The 18878-nt window shown below is 44.1% G+C and overlaps 1 protein-coding gene across 1 annotated transcript in view; it reads right to left on the bottom strand.

Annotated features, from left to right (window-relative positions):
• Positions 1-18878, bottom strand: part of LOC147710315 (solute carrier family 53 member 1-like) — a 255214-nt gene that overhangs the window by 145347 nt on the left and 90989 nt on the right. The window contains exons 5-7 of the mRNA XM_086919346.1: positions 13323-13406; positions 2427-2508; positions 1309-1496 (exon numbers count right to left, since the gene is read on the bottom strand). Coding sequence (XP_086775472.1) covers positions 1309-1496; positions 2427-2508; positions 13323-13406 — 354 coding nt within the window. The remainder of the gene's footprint in view (positions 1-1308; positions 1497-2426; positions 2509-13322; positions 13407-18878) is intronic.

Raw genomic sequence — 18878 nt, 5'->3', positions numbered from 1 at the left:
TGGTAACTTTAGAAGTGCAGTTTGTGAATAGCAATAGGCATACTCTTCCTGCCTAACTCCCTCTCATTCAGAAGTAAGTATGCCCCTTTTTCCAGCCACTCCCTTGGTCCCTTCCATATTTACTATTCAGGGGCCGATTCCGATCGCGGTCGGTAAGCCACCAAATCGGGTTCGGAGTCAGCGGATCCGATCCGGAGGCTGAATTTATGAACGAATCGTACACGCGTCCGGACGCCGTAGTACGATGAGAACAAGCGCAAGATCTCCGTCCAAATCGTCTCCGGGTCCGACCGGGTCCGAGCCGCTCCGACCGACTCGGTCGCAAGCACACCATGGCGCGCAATGGACACGAATCCCGACCAAGCCAGTACGATGCTCAATTCGGACAGCCAGATCGAGTCGGAGCATCCGGCTCGCAATAGCTCCCGGAGGCTGACTTTGGGGGTCAGCTTCGGACCCCTGCGACCCGCAGCCTTACAACTCAGACACAGGGGGAGACCCCTGGGTCTCCCCAACATAGGCATGTACGGTGCAGATGGCACCGACACGTACCCACTGTAGGGGGCGCACTTGTTTGCGATGTACCCATTCAGTCAATGGGAGCCCATGTACGCGTCGTACGTCTGGCTCCCATTGACTTATATGGGAGTCCGACCGAACCAAGTGCGACAGCATCCGGCCGCATCGTACTCACTCGGTCGGACTGCGGGAGTCCGGATGGGTCGGAAATCACTCCGGATTCGGATCGGACGGAGTGTTTTCCGACCCAGATCGGAATTGGCCCCTCAGTAGTAGACTTAAATGTGTAGGATCTCCACATAGAAAAAATAGGAGAGGTGGAAGTGGAGACTTGCATTTGTAGGTTTGTGAATCACATGTTGTAGTACGTTTAGTAGTGCTATTTTAGTACTACTAAATGTACTACAAAATGCAGTTTGTGAATAGGCATAATTATGTGCACAGTAAGAATCTAACGAGATTAAATAGGAATTCATATCAAGCTGTTTGCCTCAATATATGTGTTCATAAACATTCACATTTTCCCTTGCCTTCTCTGGCACGTTGTCCAAAAAGTTTTTTTCTAAATGATATTGTGACATCACTATGCTGTGACCAATCTTGATAAATACATTAATGGAGCAAGACAATGAAATTCAATTTTTTATAGGAGCAGATAAGGTAATGAATTGGGAACGGTAAGATATATTTTTCTTATATGAACCTTTTTACTTGCTGTATGTTATGTATATTGCAAAGGTCTAGTGTAGACTATATATAAGATAGATTGATTAGTAATAATAAATGTACTTCAAACAGGTTCTGGAATGACAGATGGTTCCGGGGATCAAGTTCGAAGATCAGTATATGATTGACTCCCGCTTTCCTCCATCCATAGTTGTTGATCCCAAGCAAGAAGAGTGACTCAATGATCAGGAACCCGCCTCTGTACAACCTGAGCAGTGGCCAGGCGATGTGATCCTTGGACTGGTGGAAGACTGTAAGCAGGAAGAGAAACCCATGAGAGTGGACGTGAAGAGCGCAGATCAATCCAAGAGGCCACACAGATCAGGATTATGGAATAGCCCAAAACACATAATTAAGAAACCGTTCACCAAAATAAAATTAGCAAGAAAACCCAAACAACATTTTTGGGGGCGGTGGACAGGATGTAAGGAGCTGGGGCGATGAAAATAATAAAAAAATAATTGTGGGAATTGATAGTGGGGGTAGAGGTAATGTATTGATTGGTAATGGGTTTCTTGTTTGTTTATTTTCCCATAGATTAATACAGATTATGTTCACCCCAAATGCTGAGAAGGACTAATGCTCTGAGCACATAGGAATCATGTATGCTCTAGTCATGTCATTGAAAAAAAAAAAAATTACAAAGCTGCAACTCTGCAGATAACCTCCCATACACATATGCAAGCTTTCTTCAAATAAACCAGTTTTGCTCTTTCATTTTCATGGCTTGCTAAAATAACCTTTTGCTGTTTTGTGTTAAAAACATTTTCCAAAGCAGTAAAAATATTTTTTTCCATTTACCCTCAAAGATTGGATGGTCAGAGGCAAGCTACTTTCTAACAGTTCATGTACCTTGTAGCCCTCCTTTCAAGGCATTCCCTGCGCAAAGGTCAGAAAGGGAATGAAAAACAAAAGACAGTTCTGCACTGCAAGTGTTCTACCACAAGCTATGTTTTGGGGGTAGTTAGCAGTTTTTATATCGGAGCTCTGCTTGGTGTCAGGGCAGACAGGTATCTTTTAGGGTTGTAAAATTGTCTTCCAGGAACTTTTCAATTTATACAAACAAAATGAACAACCTATGGTCCATTAACAAAAAGCAGAACAGTGAAGAAAAACAGAAAGAATCAAAGAATCAAAGATAACTCTCCTAGTAACATGCCATGTGCTTCTGAGGCACTTACCTGTGAAGATGATCAGTACCATGAAAGCGGCGATCATACCACAGTATACACCTACGCGGAAGGTAGTCCAGACCGGCACCAACTGGGGTCAAAAAGAAAGAAGTGGAAGGAATTAACTCTCTCTGTTAGTCTGTGACACTGCACATTAAAGTCAACATTCTCTAAGAGAAATGTCTGCTGTTGGATTCCTAAATCAGAATGCAAACTCTCGGATATTGATAACTCCCCTGAAGTGTTCTTCTGGGCTTCATGCCGAACTTTAAAAATGCCCTGGGAAGTCCCTACCCTCTTTTAGATGTCTGTTCAAAAAAGACTTGGTTGCCTCCGTGTCTTCACAAGACGTTCTTTGCACTCTGCAGCTGTCTGCATCCTACCCAACTCTCCTGTCTGCTTCTAGTCTACAACATCCTTTAGCAACAATCTGCAACACCTCCAGTCTCCTTCTGGATAATGGTTCCAGAGCAGTAAAATGGCAAGCACCTGGTCCAAGTTGATACTGTGGAGGTCGACAATAAGGGGCAGATTCCGATCTCGCTGGGAGAAGGTTCCTTCCGACTCGGGTCCAGAGGGCTCCAAGCGCCCGAGTACGATGCGAACAAGCGCTGGCGGACACAGGTCACTTGGTGCCCCATTGAAATCAATGGGAGCATGGGCTCCCATTGACGAAAAAGGTGCGTTCCTCCCAAGGGTGCCCCATGTAGTGGGGACGCATCTGGCCCACCCGCACCATATATGCAAGTGTAGGAGGGACACTTGGGTCCTCCCCGTGATCCACTCGTAAGGCTAGGGTGAAGGGTGGTCCGGCACGGACCCCGAAGTCCGCTTCCCGGAGCTATTACGTGTCGGAGGCTCTGAATCGTGCATCGTACTGGCTCGGTCGATTTTGCATTTCTCGCATTTTACTTGCTCGCTCATACAGCTGTACGAGTTGGTCAGAGAACATGCGTACGGCTCATACTTTTTCCGGCCAGATCGCATTCGGAGCCCTTCCAAGCAAGATCAGAATTGGCCCCTAAGTAGATAAATGTGGCAGTTGTAGAAGTTGCGGGTCAGTACAGTAGTACTGAGGTAGTATACGTCCTGATCCCCTTCACATAGTGAAGAGTTTTTCTATGGGCCCTAAATGGTTTATATGATTCCTGGACCCCATTGTCCCAACCAGGAGAGGTTCAGTATAGAGACCTCCTTGAGGTGGGATGAGAAGCTTTATTCCTATTTGTTCTTTGCTTCTATTCTTGGACTTCTCTCTTGCTCAGGAAACTTCAGGAGTAGTTTTGTTGTCAGAGTAAAGGCAATGACTAAGGCCAGGCAGAGTAACAGTACTAATCAAATCCCCTTTCAAGCACTTCTCTAAAACCTGTTTGTGTTTTTGCCTCCTCAACTACGACAGCTTTGAGCCCCCTGCTCCCAGAAACCCACGTCCCACTGTTCTCCCAGGTTCCCCTGCCCTTACTAATTTAAATCATAAAATATAAGAATACTTCCAATAATAGTTACAAATTCAAACCAGGGGATTAATCAGCTAAGCCTATCCCTAAACGGAATATACCCACTAAGAAAAGCAGAACACAAGTGATGCACTTCACCAAGATGCCAGCTTCATTGACACGGTCATTTACACCAAACCACAAGGGTAAAAACAGGGGCAAATGTTTTTACGTCTTCTTTTTCACTAATGCCTACCAGGAGTAAAAAGCGAATTGTATTTTGCGGAGGCACTCTCATCAATTGTCACCACATATAAAATTAACATCTTTCTATAGGACATCAAGGGCTAAAACATCTAAATGTAATTTTGGCCTTGGCTCAGAAAATTTGAGCAAACACTGGTTTGACAAAGGCTGGTACTCATGTTTTAGCATTAAGGCCAAATACAGAGGAATTGGTGAAGTAGTGGGCAGATGCCAAATATCCAGTGAAAGAGGTTGTATTACCACATATTCCAAGCCTGATGAACACACTCCACAAAAGCAATGGAAATACTCTCACAAGTGTGTGTTCTGTGAAATACTCTTGCATGTGTGTGTTATGTTATTTTATGTTAACTAGGTATTTATAAAGCGCACAGCTACTCAATAGAGTGTCCCGGTGCTAAAAGCCTCTTGACGGGGCTGACAGTGTGCTATCAAAAGCTAGAATCATGTACTATCGCAGAAAAAACATTGGGGCTCATTATGATTGTGGGTGGACATCAGCCCTCCCGCCATCATAATGGGGATGGGACCAACTGCCAGACGTGAGGCGGTCCCCCAGCCCAATCAGGATGTGCCCGCCATATTGGCAGGAGCATCCTGCCCTTGCGGACGGTGCACCCCCCCAACCACCGCGGGGGCCGGCAGAGGGCCCCCAAAGCCAATCCCCACCAGCCATGGAAAGGGCTTGAAATCATCCACATCATAATATGGCTGGCGGTGCCTGCTAGAAACCGCCGCCATATTACTGGCCCAGCTCCTTCCGGCCGGCAACCGCAATAATTGCCGACTGGTGGAAAACCGGCGGACGGACTTTGCGTCTGCAGCGATACCCACTGCCATCATATTACGGCGGGGTAACGGTCACCACCGCCGGCTCAGGGTTCGGTGCGGGCAGTAGAACTGGACTCTTTTCCTGATGTACGAGGAGTAAGTGCCATGCCACTCTCACAAGTGTGTGTTCTGGGGGAAACATCATTTACAACACACACGTTACAACGTGTGTCATTACAACAAATTTTTAACAACGCAAAATCCATTACAGCGTATGTCATTACAACACATGACATTACAAGGCATTCCCCAAAGTAACGCCCCATCGGAGTTCGAATATTAATTTGGTTGTAATGGATTATGCGTTGTAATGACATGCATTGTAATGGATTTCACGTTGTAAAAAATGTGTTGTAATGGCACGCATTGTAATTGCGTACGTTGTAACGTGTCCTATTTGTTCTGAGAAATACTCTTGCAAGTGTATGTTCTGAGAAATACTCTTGCAAGTGTATGTTCTGAGAAATACTCTCGCAAGTGTATTTTAGTTTGCTTATTAAAGGTAGAAAAAAACAACTCTCTTCAAGCACGAATTATTTTTGTATAAAACGTAAATTTCTATAATGAAGTTTTTTTTTCTCTGAACCATTATTCGATAAATATCTGCTTTATACATTCAGCTCCAAGTGATGGGGTCGAAGCCTGATCAGTGAACTTTAGCAAAAGTTTCGGAGTAGTGCCTATATAAAGGTTCAGTTAATTCCTATTTAATGTCCAATTTCTGTACACACATAACGTTTTGGACTTAAATTGGTGGATTTGCTTAAGTCTTTAATGGATAAAGAGGCAGGATCATATTTGCTGCGACTCACAAAGGTTTTTGTGAAAATTATTGTCACACATTGACACAAGTGGGACTGATAGTGAACCCATATGTTGGGCATTTTCTCTAAATTTAGGGATAATCCAGTGGGGGTCAGTATCCATCTTTTTAATCCTAACTTTTGCCATTGAGAATAAACTATTTTTAGGTTGAGATACTGGGGGCCTGATTTTTGGCTCAAAATGTTAATCTACAAAACACAATTTTATGACTTTGCACAAGGTTTGGGAATTCACGAAATGTTCCAAAAGTTCCCCTGGAGGCAGCACTAGTAATGGGGCCTGATTCAGAGTTTGACGGATGTGGTACTCTGCACAAAGGTGATAGATAGCCCATCTGCCGTTTTACAAGTACCAGAGGATATAATGCATTTGTAATATGGCGGATGGGATATTCCCCACGATAAGGCAAGGTGGGCAAGATGAGAAGCTCAAGTGAAAAATAACTATTGCCTTGTAACGTCTTCAGTTGTAGGATTTCTACTGTCGTAGTTTTGCTCACCATGTGCGTCTTTGCACTTTTGTTGTTTCTCTCCCTTCTATGTTTGTGCTGTTTAGGTTCTATTAGCCTGTCCTGTAATGCTTGCTCGTGATCCTAATGTCTGCTTCACTGAAGTCCCAACTGCTACTGTTTCTTCCTCATCTAAGAGGGATATTCTGGTACCTTTTGAGTCCATTATTTGAGACATCAGATAACACTAAACAATATATAGGCCAGTCCGGCCATTCCTGTCTGTCCGCTGGCTATGAGGGGGACAAACAGTGGGCTGATACATTGCTGCATGCCATGGAAAACGCAGGTGATGGTTGTCCTTGGGGACAACACTCTCTTGCCACTCGCGCTTCCTCAATGTCTTCCTTATTTCTGTCTTCAACATTTGGGCTTCCTCCAAAGCTCTGAGGGCAATGTGATAAGACTCCTTCTTGGACTGCTTGTTTAGCTTGAATTCCCTTTGTGTGTACATGCTCCTCAGCCATGCTAATGCTGTCCACGTTACCAAGATCCACCTCCATGTTCTCAAAACTTAGGGTGCAAAAATTGATGGCAAGAATGAATTTAGTAAAACACATAAAAATGACTAAATTAAGACCAAATGCCAATTACAAAACAGAATTAAATTATTGTTGTCAATTTAAAAATGAATTTTTAATTACAACTTTAATTGCAGCATGGGACTGCAAATCCCAAGTCCTGGATCCCACTGCTGAACACTATCGTAAGAAATTTTATTATTATTTGGGGTGGATGAATACCCACTTAAAGGAATAATCCGTCCCCGTTTCTGGGTAAATCCTCAAAGTCATTATATAAAACTTATCTCAATCTCCTGGTAGCTATGGCACAGAGAAGGTAGCCTTAACTTAGGGCACAGTATTTATAAAAAATGCTAAACAATAAAAATATTAAACTAAATTAGAAAACTAGAGTAATATTTAATCACCAAAATGACAAAAATCCAGTAAGGGGAAATGGGGATATGAATGTTTAAAGTTTTAAGTAGAAATGGAGCCAAAAAGCAAAAATTGTCAATGATAGTTCTTTGCCACAGTAGAGTAGGATCTAAACGCAATTTGAAGCTGGTAGTGATGAATCGCGGGTTGGATACACTAACCAGGTTCATCCAGGTCAAAGATTTTCCCTCTAACTTAGTAGTACATTTCTAAAGCCCCCAAGGACCTCAGGGTGGCACTTAGGGACTTACAGGCTGTCAGTCAGAGGCCAACAGCAGGGTCCAGTCCAGGTCCACTTGCCACTGGCCAGCTAGGTAGTTACAGGAAAGGCCTCTTGCAGCTTGTTGTATCACAGTAGGTTGAACAGGAGGTAAAGCTCTATAAGCTATTTATCCTTAATTTTTATTAACATCAGGCTTCACTATTGAATTGGATTTTGAATAAATATTAAAAATTGCAGTATATTCATTTTTCTTGTTAGTGCCATTCCCAGGTACAGTACTATGATTGTAATCTGTTTTTCTACATAGGACAGCTAGGCCTGCCATAGTGAAAACTTGCCTTTCGTTGCTTGTCACTGTAAGAACATGTTAACATTAAATTTCTACATGTCCTACTTTTAAATACCACACAACCTGCCTTGTAACCTACAAGGCCTAAATAGCGGTGAACTATTAATATTTTAAAGGAAAATGTTTTGACCTGTAAAAAGAGTTTATTTTGGCAGGTCAAACTGCAGTATTTAACTTCTACAATCAGGCTACAATGGTAGGCCTGAAGCTATGTTTGCACTGCCACTGTAGTGGAATGCACAATTAGTGCTGCAGTCCACTAGTGATATTTGCTTCTAGAACTGAGTACACCTAGGGCCAGATGTACAAAAAACTTAGTCTGCGATTTGCTAATTTCAAATTTCTGCAATTCTCAATTAGGAAATCGCAAGCACCCATGTACAAATGTGTCTTAGACATATTTTGCAATTTCCAGTAGGTCTTAAAGATACCTACCTCATTAATATTCATGAGGTAGGTCTTACTTTGCAACCCATTGAGAATGGCCTGCCCTCACAGGGATGGTGGCCTGCTGGGCTCAGCTGACCACCATGTCAGTAATTGCTTTTAAATGAAGCAATTGTTTTTGTAATGCAGCCCATTTTCCTGAAAGTAAAACAAAATGGATTTCTAAACTAAAAATGAAAAGCTACCTTTTAATTTTTTAAGACCAGGCAGTGGTCCATGGGAACAATGTCTGCTCTTAAAAAATGTTGGCGCCAACATTCACGAAGGGGTCCCTTCTTCACATTTGCAACTGGGTTACCATCAACTTTAGGTTGGTGGTAACTGTGAATGTTTTGCCACTGCATTCCCATTTGCAAAACATTCCTACATACCAGTGTGAGTCGCTATTAGGAAGGGACGCCCATAACACGTCCCATCCTAATAGCGACTTACAAACTCTATTTTGTGAGTTGGTTATAGGTTACTGACTCGCAAAATAGGGTTGGTACATGCCAAAAGTCATTTTACCGGTCTGCGAGTGGTAAAAGGCCTCATACATCTGGACCTTAGTGCCATATATTAGGGACTTATTGTCGAGCTAAATATACCAATTTAGGAGTATGCAATTCTACCATGTTAAAAGGGGGAGCAGCAGGGGCGTAATATTTAAGGCTCTGCATCCCCTGTGGGCAGTGGGCCCCCAACCCTTCAAGGGACCCCAAACCTACAGGGTGGCCGCACAAGGCCAATATATATCTATGAGATATGGGAGACTCAGGGGCCCCTTTTCATATTCTGCGGGAGGTCATTTTGCATCATGCCACTGGGGAGTACAGGCACTTTACTACTGGTTAGCAGGGTTAAATTGCAAAGCTAGCAAAACTATACAGTCCAGCCAAAGGTGAAAAATCCAGGGTGACCACACAGAAAAGACCTGTATTTCTTACACTGTGCCCTACCAAAAACCTAATGTGATCATCCCATACTGTTAGAAGACAGCACTTTCTTATGCTGTGTTTCTGTCTGTGTTTATCCTCACTTCATTTTTCATGGGAATATCACAACCCTTATTATGGACTACCACTCCATCTCGCTGGTACCCTTTCCCGAGAAAGCCATCAACTGCCAACTAACAGAAAATCTGGAGATCAACAATCTTACAGACACCTCCCAATCTGGATTCCACACCAACCACAGTACCAAAACCACCCTGATTGCAGCCTCAGACGACAACAGATTACTCCTGGACTAAGGAAAAGTGGCCGCCCGACCTTCCTTGACCTCTCAGCAATTTTCGACACAGTATCATACCAAACTCTGATCAAATGGCTTCACCACATTGACATCCAGAGAGCTGCCTTCAAATAGATCACCTCCTTCCTCACTGGAAGAACCCAGAGAATCCACCTTCCCCCTTTTACCTTCAAACCCATGTACACCATCAAATGCGTGTAGCAAGGTTCATCCCTCAGCCCCACTCTGTTCCACACCTACATGACTCCCTTGACCAAAGTTGTCAGTTCACATGGAGTGAGCATCATTTCCTACGCCGACGATAGCCAGCTTATCCTCTCACTATCAAAAGACCCCTCCACTACACTGATAAACTTCGGCAGGTGCATGACGAGCATCATCGACTGGATGAGAGACAACTGCCTCAAACTCTACACAGACTAAATAGAAGTGCTGATCTTTAGGAACAACACCTCCCCATGGAATGACACCTGGTGGCCTCCTGAATAAAGACACTCACACACGCTGACCAACCATGCCGGCAACCTGGGCCTCCTCCTGGACAGCAAGCTCACCATAAAAACACAAATCAGCACTGTCTCATCCGCCTGCTTCCTCACCCTTTGCATGATCCACAAAATCTTCAAGTGGCTCCCTATCGACACCAGATGGACCCAAGCCCTTGCCACCAGAAAGACTGGACTACGGCAATACACTCTGCGTAGGAATAACCTTGCACCTCCTCAAGAGCCTACAATCCATACAGAACTCAGAGGCTAGACTCATCCTGGACCTCCCTAAGCGGAGCTCCACATCTGGAGACTCCACTGGCTCCCCATCCAGAAGAGATGTCATTTCAAGATGTTGAACCACACCTTTAAAGTCCTTCACACCAGGGACCAACATACATTAAGCACTGCTTGAACTTTCACCTTCCCTACAGACACCGGCACACCGCCTCCCTCTGCCTCGCCCACACACCTGAATCCACCACAGAAACAGTGGAGGACGCTCCTTTTTGTAAATCACCCTGAAGTCCTGGAACGACCTCCCACTTCCCCTCCAGACCTCATCATCTCGACTTGAAGTCAGAAAATGTCTCGAGACCTGGCTGCTCAACTGAGCTTCTCTTCAGAAATGCTTTCAGTACCTGGATACCCTCACGGGTGATAAGCCCTGCTTTGCAATTACAAATCCGTATTGATGGAAGTTTGCCGTCTGGGAGGTTTGGTTTCAGAGTATGGAGGATTGGTCGAAGAGCATCAGAATCTCTGCCTCACCGATACTTTTCACTGTCATCACCCTGACAGTTCGGCTGGTTGATGCATTGTGAAGCATTCATTATTATCACATTTTCTCTGCAACAGCATGTATGTTTATTTGGACACCCTTTCTGTCATCTCTCTCTCTCTCTCTCTCTCTCTCTCTATCACAGTATATTATGAAAGTTATGCACATTTTACTTTTTGAACCTCCATGTTGCTTAAAAAGTCTGCTGATAGGTTTCTAGATGCATCAGTTTGTCTGACCGGGCAGCTGCAGTGTTAGGTCGGAGATGTGCCTTCAGCCCAGTATCACATGGAGAACTCAAAGTGCACACATTTTCAGCACACATTGAACAAAACCCAAGTATGTTGTCATTTCCTTCTCATTGCAAGTAGGCTCATACTGCCTAAATGCTTAATAAATTATTTACTATTTTTGCAATTTAAGTATTATGTACATCTTTGGGATGATGGCTAGTGTTTTTACTACCAAAAAATTGACAGAGTAGCTCATTCTTCTACAAAAAAACATGGTGATCGCAAACCTTTCTCTCTATCGATTTTACCAGACAGGGTAGTAATATTTTGATGTGCCTGGGAGAAGCCTGGTTCTTGGACAAGGAGGATTTGCTTCTATCATAAGACACTAAAGACCCGAATTAGATGTTTAGCGGGCGGAGTATTATTCGTCGGCATGGCAGAGTAGGTTATGACCGCCATGCCGAGGGTAATCTGCCTGCCATATTTAGATATGTACGTCAAGCCAATAGACACATCTAGCATTTGTACTGAAAATCTCAAGGACAACCCCTTCAACATGATGGACCCATTCATCAAACTTTCAAGTTTGTTTTTTATTTTCAAAAACCAAACCCCAGAGAGGATTGTTGTTTTTGAAAATAAAAGTAAACAATGCCCTTCTCACCATGGGAGTCATCTCCCCTGGCGAGAGGGGCATTTTGCAGTTTTCACTGCCCCTTACCGCCAGGGTTTTCCTGGTGGAGGCAGGCAGTAAAAATTGACCTCTATGTCCACTAATCTAAATTAGGTGGATGAACATTAAGGTCAACCTCCCACAGCCCGGGCCGTTAGAGATGGATGTATGTCGTTACAACGCATGCTTTTTCCACACATGCCTTTACAACGCAGGTTTTACAACGCAAGTCGTTACAACGACTTGCGTTGGGGGGCGCTGGATAATGAATAGTTTAATTTACTATTCCAACTCCAGTCCCCGTGGATAGTAGGGAAGGTTTTGGATAGTAAATTAAACTATTCCCTATCCTACAGCGCCCTCCAGTGCAAGTCGTTGTAACAACTTGCGTTGTAAATCCTGCGTTGCAAAGGTACTACGTGGAAAAAGTTTCGTTGTAAAGGAAGTTTCCCGTTAGAGATGTTTAACCATAGTGGAAATGGGGTAGTCTCCACCATGATTACACCAAAGGTCTGCCCGCATTTAAATCAGGTAGGCAGAACATTATGGGGCAGATTTACAAGCCCCTTGCTGCACGTTTGTATCATTTAAGTGACGTAAAGGTGGCGCAAGGGGCTTGTAAATAATCCCTTATGTTTGCAAAGGGTGCTCTGTAATGATGGAGTACACTTTCTGCCAACGTATACATCGGGACCCAAGAGACAAATACCTCAAGTAATACTGATTATGCTTTTATCTTAATTTAGCGTTAACCTGTTTAATTGCTGGTATTGGCCATTTTGAAAGATATGCCAGAGTTACTAGAATATGTTTTTTCCATTCCCTATAAGCAAAAATTGCATTTCATCAAGCATTTCAATAGCAAAGCCATTTAGAATTCCCATTGTCTTTAGCTTTTCTACAGGTCATTCTGCAAAAACAATGAGGCTTTAAAATCACCAATATTCATGCAGGCACTTACCCCCAGATGCATCAAGAACCCATTTTGCGATTCCTTAATAGCGAAAAATACCGATTCTCTATTAAGTAATAGCAAAATGGAATGCATCAAGAAATCACTAAAAAAATTGCGATTTCTTAGAATTCCTTAATTGCGACTCACAAATTGCGAGTCGCAATTAAGGAATACCTCCCCATTCATTCCTATGGGCCTATAGGCCCATAGGAATGAATGGGAAGACAATCTCAATGTGTGAATCGCATCCCAAATGCAAAAATACCAGTCGCAAAGGGGCAGATTCTGAGAATCTGTCCCTTTGCGAGCGGATTTATGTTTGATGCATCTAGCTATTAGTCCCTTGTTCTGTTGTCCAAACATGCCTTTAGTCAGTACAGCGGGCAGTACATGAATGATGACTACACTGAATGAATGATGAATCCACTAGGATTTGTAGACATCTGATGCATGTTACAATTTCTGGTACCCAGCACATGCTAAGATCCTAATTTGAAGCGATGTCCAACCTTGGTCCACAAGGATTGGGCAGTGCTGGCATGCGCCCAGCTCCTGTGGTCCTATGATGGACAATAGCGATTTGGCATTCTCTTTAAGTCCCTTATTCAATGGTAATCAGTGATGAGCCACACCATGAAGAATTCTTGTGGGACTAAACATGAAAAACAACCATTGGAGGCCAACCATCGCAGTTCCTCTTAATGGAACCTACCTGGGCTGCTCCAAGCGGTGGGACCCTGAGTCTTTTCATGGCTTTCTGTCTGTCTCCTCCTTCCAGCTGAGTGGTGACTAGAGACTTCCCAGAGAGAGAAACAGAGCGTTAATGGTTTGGACTCATTTTATAACAAAGACATTTAAAGTGTTGGGTGAGACAGTATCTACGTTTGATGAATCTATAACAGCACACACTGAAAAGATAACCTGTTGTTTTTGTCTTTAAATCCCAAGAATCAAGAATTGTTAGCACAACTTATATCTGTCAAACACACTGTAGGAGGTTGGATGTTTCCACAAACTTCTGATTTTAGCCCTAAAATGCAGCCTCGGTTGAGAATTAGATGGAAATGATGGGTTCGTTTATGTTTAAGATTGTGTGATATATATGTAGATGAAGTTCATCGAGTTGCTACAATAGGTTGCCATGGCAATACCATCTGACAGCGTATGAACACAGAAAAGTGAAATAGGGTAAAAAGCTCAGGATTGGCCGTCAGTGGAAATGTTTGTGTAATCACTTGTTTGTGAGGCAGTTTGTGCTCGTGACAGGTAATGTCTCCGCATACAGGTAGCCGTGGAATAAATGAAAAAGATGCCCTACACTGAAACCACTCTTGTTAATCCTAATTACAGTGGCTTTTAGCCACAAGTAGTAGCTGTGGATGCAGGGCCTGCCTGCATCCAGATCATGCTCCCACCTTACAGTGCTGCCACGCCTCCACTGCGCATGTGCTCCAGCCAAGGGCAACAGGGGCTGGCCACAGGGCATGGCCAGCTTGTGGCCAGGAACTTTCACCCCACCCACTGTCTGACCAGTTCTCTGTGCCCGTCAGGGGATGGCTGTAGGGCTTGGCTTGTGTCTAGGCTCTGTGCAAACACCAGAAGGTGGATTCCTCCCTCCCCTGCTCACAATTTAGGATTGTCGTAGGGCCTGTCCTGTGCCTAGGCCCCAAATCCACACCTATTGGGCAGTCAGTCTCCACTGCACGTGGCCCTCTGAACTGGCTCTGCACGGCTCTGGGCTTTGTTGGGTGAGTGGTAAAAAGTTGTGTCTTGGAAGTACCGTTGGATGCCTGTGTGTACTGTAGTTATGAGCATTTGGGACCAAGTTATTGCTGTATTGAAGGGATGGTAATATTTCTTTTTAATGTGTTATGTTGTACATTACTGTGTGAGGTGTCAATTTTTCTGAGTGCTGTTGTGTGCGTAGTGGCCCACAATGATGTGGCACATTTGTGCTGCACAGAGTTGGGTCTAGCTGAGTAACGTTTTAAAACCATCGTCCCCTCCCTTCTAAATATGGTAAGTGGGTCATCATCACCCCCTCATGTCATCCTTGGTCTTCATCTATCTAAGGTTACTCAGACTTTAGGCTACACTACAAAGCCAAACTTCAGGCATAGACCTTGTCAGCAGAGCTATCTCTCAGATTAACAGATTTGACAGCCTAAGACCTTAACTGCTTCTGAAGTTGCAAATATCTCCTGCATGACTGTTTAAACATCAGATAGCTCAGTGAGCTGTCCAGGATCACTCCCCGAATCACCATCATAACAGTTGGGATGACACATTGCAGTCCAAGCCCAGGGATGTCTTCCAGCTCCCGACTTCTCAATGCTTTGATGAATGCTGAATCAGAGATTTTTAATGCTGAGATTCCAATCTAGCTGTTTTGATTACTTCCCTCAGGCTCAGCTGTGTAGCAAATCTGCTTCATGCATACTGCATTAATACTCAGCCTCGTGCATAATCTTGCTCAGTGACTATGGAAATCTTTTTTTCTTGCCTCTCTTTTAAAACGTTTGACAGACTTCGAGAACTCTCTGTGTACTCTGTGTTTTCCCGCCCGTACCACACTGGTGAAAGTGTGCATACCTGAATATGTGGTGAATGTGGCTATATCCAATAGCAAACTGAGTAATTTAAGCCATGACTGAGAGAAGGTTGGCCATTTGGGGGAATACCATATTTTTGCGACTGTGTTACTGCAACAAGTAATTGTGCATTATACAAAAACTTAGTTTTAAATGGGGACTAATGAAAGGCTGGTGTTGTTTTTGCTTCTTGTTCTTTAGTTACAGGTGCAGTTTTAACATGGCTATTCCATGCAATGAAGTGATGTTGCAGAATTTCCTGATGTGAACATTTCACTTGTTCTCTAATTACATAAAAATGTCAATGCTTGGAAATCCACTTACCACACATTTAACAAAATGTTTATATCTGCCCTTTCTGACACACCAGACTATTGTGTTGTCAAAATAAACTATCATAAAGTATTCATATGTGGCAAACTTTAAGCCAGGACAACTTCAGTGAGCATACTCCAGAAACCATCCTTCCCTCTAGCTACGACAGCTGGCCCACCATCACAGCCTGGACCCCGGCCACCACCAAAGACACCACCACGATCATGAAGGGCACCCACTCAAGAGCCCCACAAACCCATGCCCTCCGCACAACTTCCACAGAGCTGCCGCCGCCATAGCACCCCAGCTACGTAGCACCATAAACGCCACCTTCGAGTCCGGCACCTTCCCAGATGGCTTGAAATGCACAGAAATCAAACACCTCTTCAAAACTCCCTCTGCAGACCCGACAGACCTGAAGAACTACCGACCCATCGCTCTCCTTCCCTTTGCAGCCAAAGTCACCGAGAAGATCATCAATGCCCAGTTGACAAACTTCTTTGAAGAGAACGCCATCACCACCCGCCAGACCACCCTCCTCACCGCCACAGACAACATCGACCAAGGCCAACCTGCATCCCTCATCCTGCTCGACATCTCCACGGCCCTCGAAGCCGGACTCCACAATGCTGGAATCCAGGAAACTGCCCTCAACTGGCTCTGCTCCTTCAGGCTGCCGGAACCTAAAGGATCAGATTCTCGCCTTTCCTCTCTGAACCCACAGAGATCAACGGCAGAGCACCATAAGGATCATCGCTCAGTCCCACGCTCTTCAACTTCTACATGGCCCCTCTTGTCACCATCATCAGACAGCATGGACTCAGCATTGTATCCTACGCCGATGACACCCAGCTCATCCTCTCCTTCATGAAAGACCCCGAAACCACCAGACTCAGCAGCTACTGAAACTCAACTCGGAGAAGACAGAGGTCCTAGACCTCAGACCCTCCCCCTCTGCATGGGATAACTCCTGGTGGCCCTCTGCACCTCTCCCACCCCCACAGACCACGCCTGGAACCTCTGCATCATACTCGACTCCTCCCCACCAGGACCCAACAGATCAACGCCGTCGCCTCCACCTACTTCAACTCCCTGTGTATCCTCCACAAGACCTTCAAGTGGACCCCCCTGAAGCCAGAGAGACCGTCACCCACTCAGTCATAACAAGCAGACTGGACTACGGAAAGACCCTCTATGCTGGAATCAACAAATCCCTGCTACACAAACTCCAGACCATCCAGAACACTGCAGCCAGGTTTGTCCTAGGTATCCCATGACATGAGCACATCACCCAACACCTGTGAGACCTCCACTGACTCCCCGGCGAGAAGAGAGTAACCTTCAAACTACTCACCCACGCCTACAAATCCCTCCACAACACCGGACCACATACCTCCACGATAATAGAGTCTCCTTCCACGCACCCAAAAGGAACATCCTCTCCATCGACCCCACCCTGGCAGAAACCCCTTGCATCCACAAAATCAGAACAGGGGGTAGAGCCTTCTCCTACATCACAGCCAAAACCTGGAACAAGCTCCCATCAACATCAGACTCTCCCCTACTCTGCGCACCTTCAGGAAGAGCCTCAAGCCCTGGCTCTTCGGCTGACCGGAGCTGCTCCCCCGACCCCCGGTGCCTTGAGACCCTTACGGGTGAGAAGCGTTCTTTAAACCCCTGATTGATTGATTGATTGATTGATTGAAGAGTCTTCCTCCAGTGATCAATTACATTGCCACTAATAGCTTGCTTTTGCCCACCACAGCATGCAGCATTTGGCACGCTTTGACCAGTGGCACCCCTCACTGTGTGTGATAGTATTTTGTCTTGTGCTGAATTTGCATACCTGCCATAAAAGGTATCCCCTTTAGGGATATGTCTAATAGTCCAATGGTCATTTGAAAAAAAAAATATTGTTCACATTTATAAGTTTTCATAATTTATTTTTTATTTTTTAAGGGATCATCAGCTCCCCAAAAGCTGCTAGCGGGATACTTACTACTGTTGAATGGGCGCCGCATCTTGTGGTTACCCTGCATTAGCGTAATTTAAAAAAAAATTGTTATCATTCTTTACATTACACGATGGCCGATGCATTGGTTTGAAATGTGTAAATCATCTTGGAATGGTAACAAAAATATTAAAGTTGGCAAAGATATTCATAGACAGCCACTTGTGCATGCTTACAGAAGGAAGGTAATATCTGAATTATTTTCCAATCTTTTATCATTAGCTTCCTGTCTACGATGGCCGACATATTTGAACCAAAGCATGGGCTATCGTGGATATATACATTTATAACAAAATATGGCAACACGCATTGGCAAAGCCGATAGTTCAGTGGCTGAAAAGTCAGACCTATTGGCTTTGTCAATGCTTGTTTCTAATACAACCTAGCAGTCAACATCAGTACCAGCATCCCTAGGGAACATTTGTTGGCAAGAAATAGACAAGTCTGTCTATGCGGCCCAATGGAGATCCTATATTTTAACTTTCCTGGGAGATATCGGCCTGCAAATTGCACTGCAAGATCTGAAAATGCCCAAATACAAGTCAATTTTAAAAAAGCTTACTAAAACTGAATTGCTTAAATTGGATAAAATGGAATTAGCAGAGAAAAATTATGCATGGTACGTGATTAATTCATACTAATCCCTGCGTATTCAGCCGTATTTGAATGTTTTTTTTGTGAAGTTCAAAAACAAGTTTTTAAGTTTACGTATGAGATTAAACCCAACAAAGGAGGGCACGCAATCGTGGATCAAGCAGTGGCCGGACTCTAACTGTAGACTTTCTGGTTGGCCACAGGAAACACTAGTCCATATAGTGTTGTGTGCCCCAAGTTGATTGAGCTTCGACGTACAGTTTTGAGACCTAATTTCTTGGAGAGTGGGGTGAGATCTGCTCGTCAGGCTTTAATTATGTCACTATCTGGCGAATCGCTTCCATTATTGTGTCATTTGGTAACATTTTTATTGGCAGTTGAAAAATGTTTGATACAAAAAGGTAGATCTCCAGTATTTTCTATGGTTGTGTTGACTAATAGTATTATCTGACTTATAATCTTTATTACTTAATAATAATGCCACAAGGGTGATAATTTGACATCTTAAAACAGACATGCCACTACTGCAAATTGATGCACTTTATTATTGCTTTGATATGATGGTTAAATAATAAAATAAATAATAAAGGAGTTTATAGAGCGCCTGGTGACGCCATCCCGGCGTATCCCCGCGCTATGGAGAGAGTAGCAGAAAAGGAGTAACCGACCTAAAGGGTGAACAAATGCGTTTTTAAAAGTTTCCTAAAAACTGTTTCAGTCTTGGCTAACCTAATTTCAATTGGGAGGGAGTTCCATT

Source organism: Lissotriton vulgaris, chromosome 5, assembly GCF_964263255.1.
Source record: "Lissotriton vulgaris chromosome 5, aLisVul1.2, whole genome shotgun sequence".
In the NCBI taxonomy this organism is placed as follows: Eukaryota; Metazoa; Chordata; class Amphibia; order Caudata; family Salamandridae; genus Lissotriton; species Lissotriton vulgaris.
This window is presented reverse-complemented; position numbering and strand designations above follow the sequence as displayed.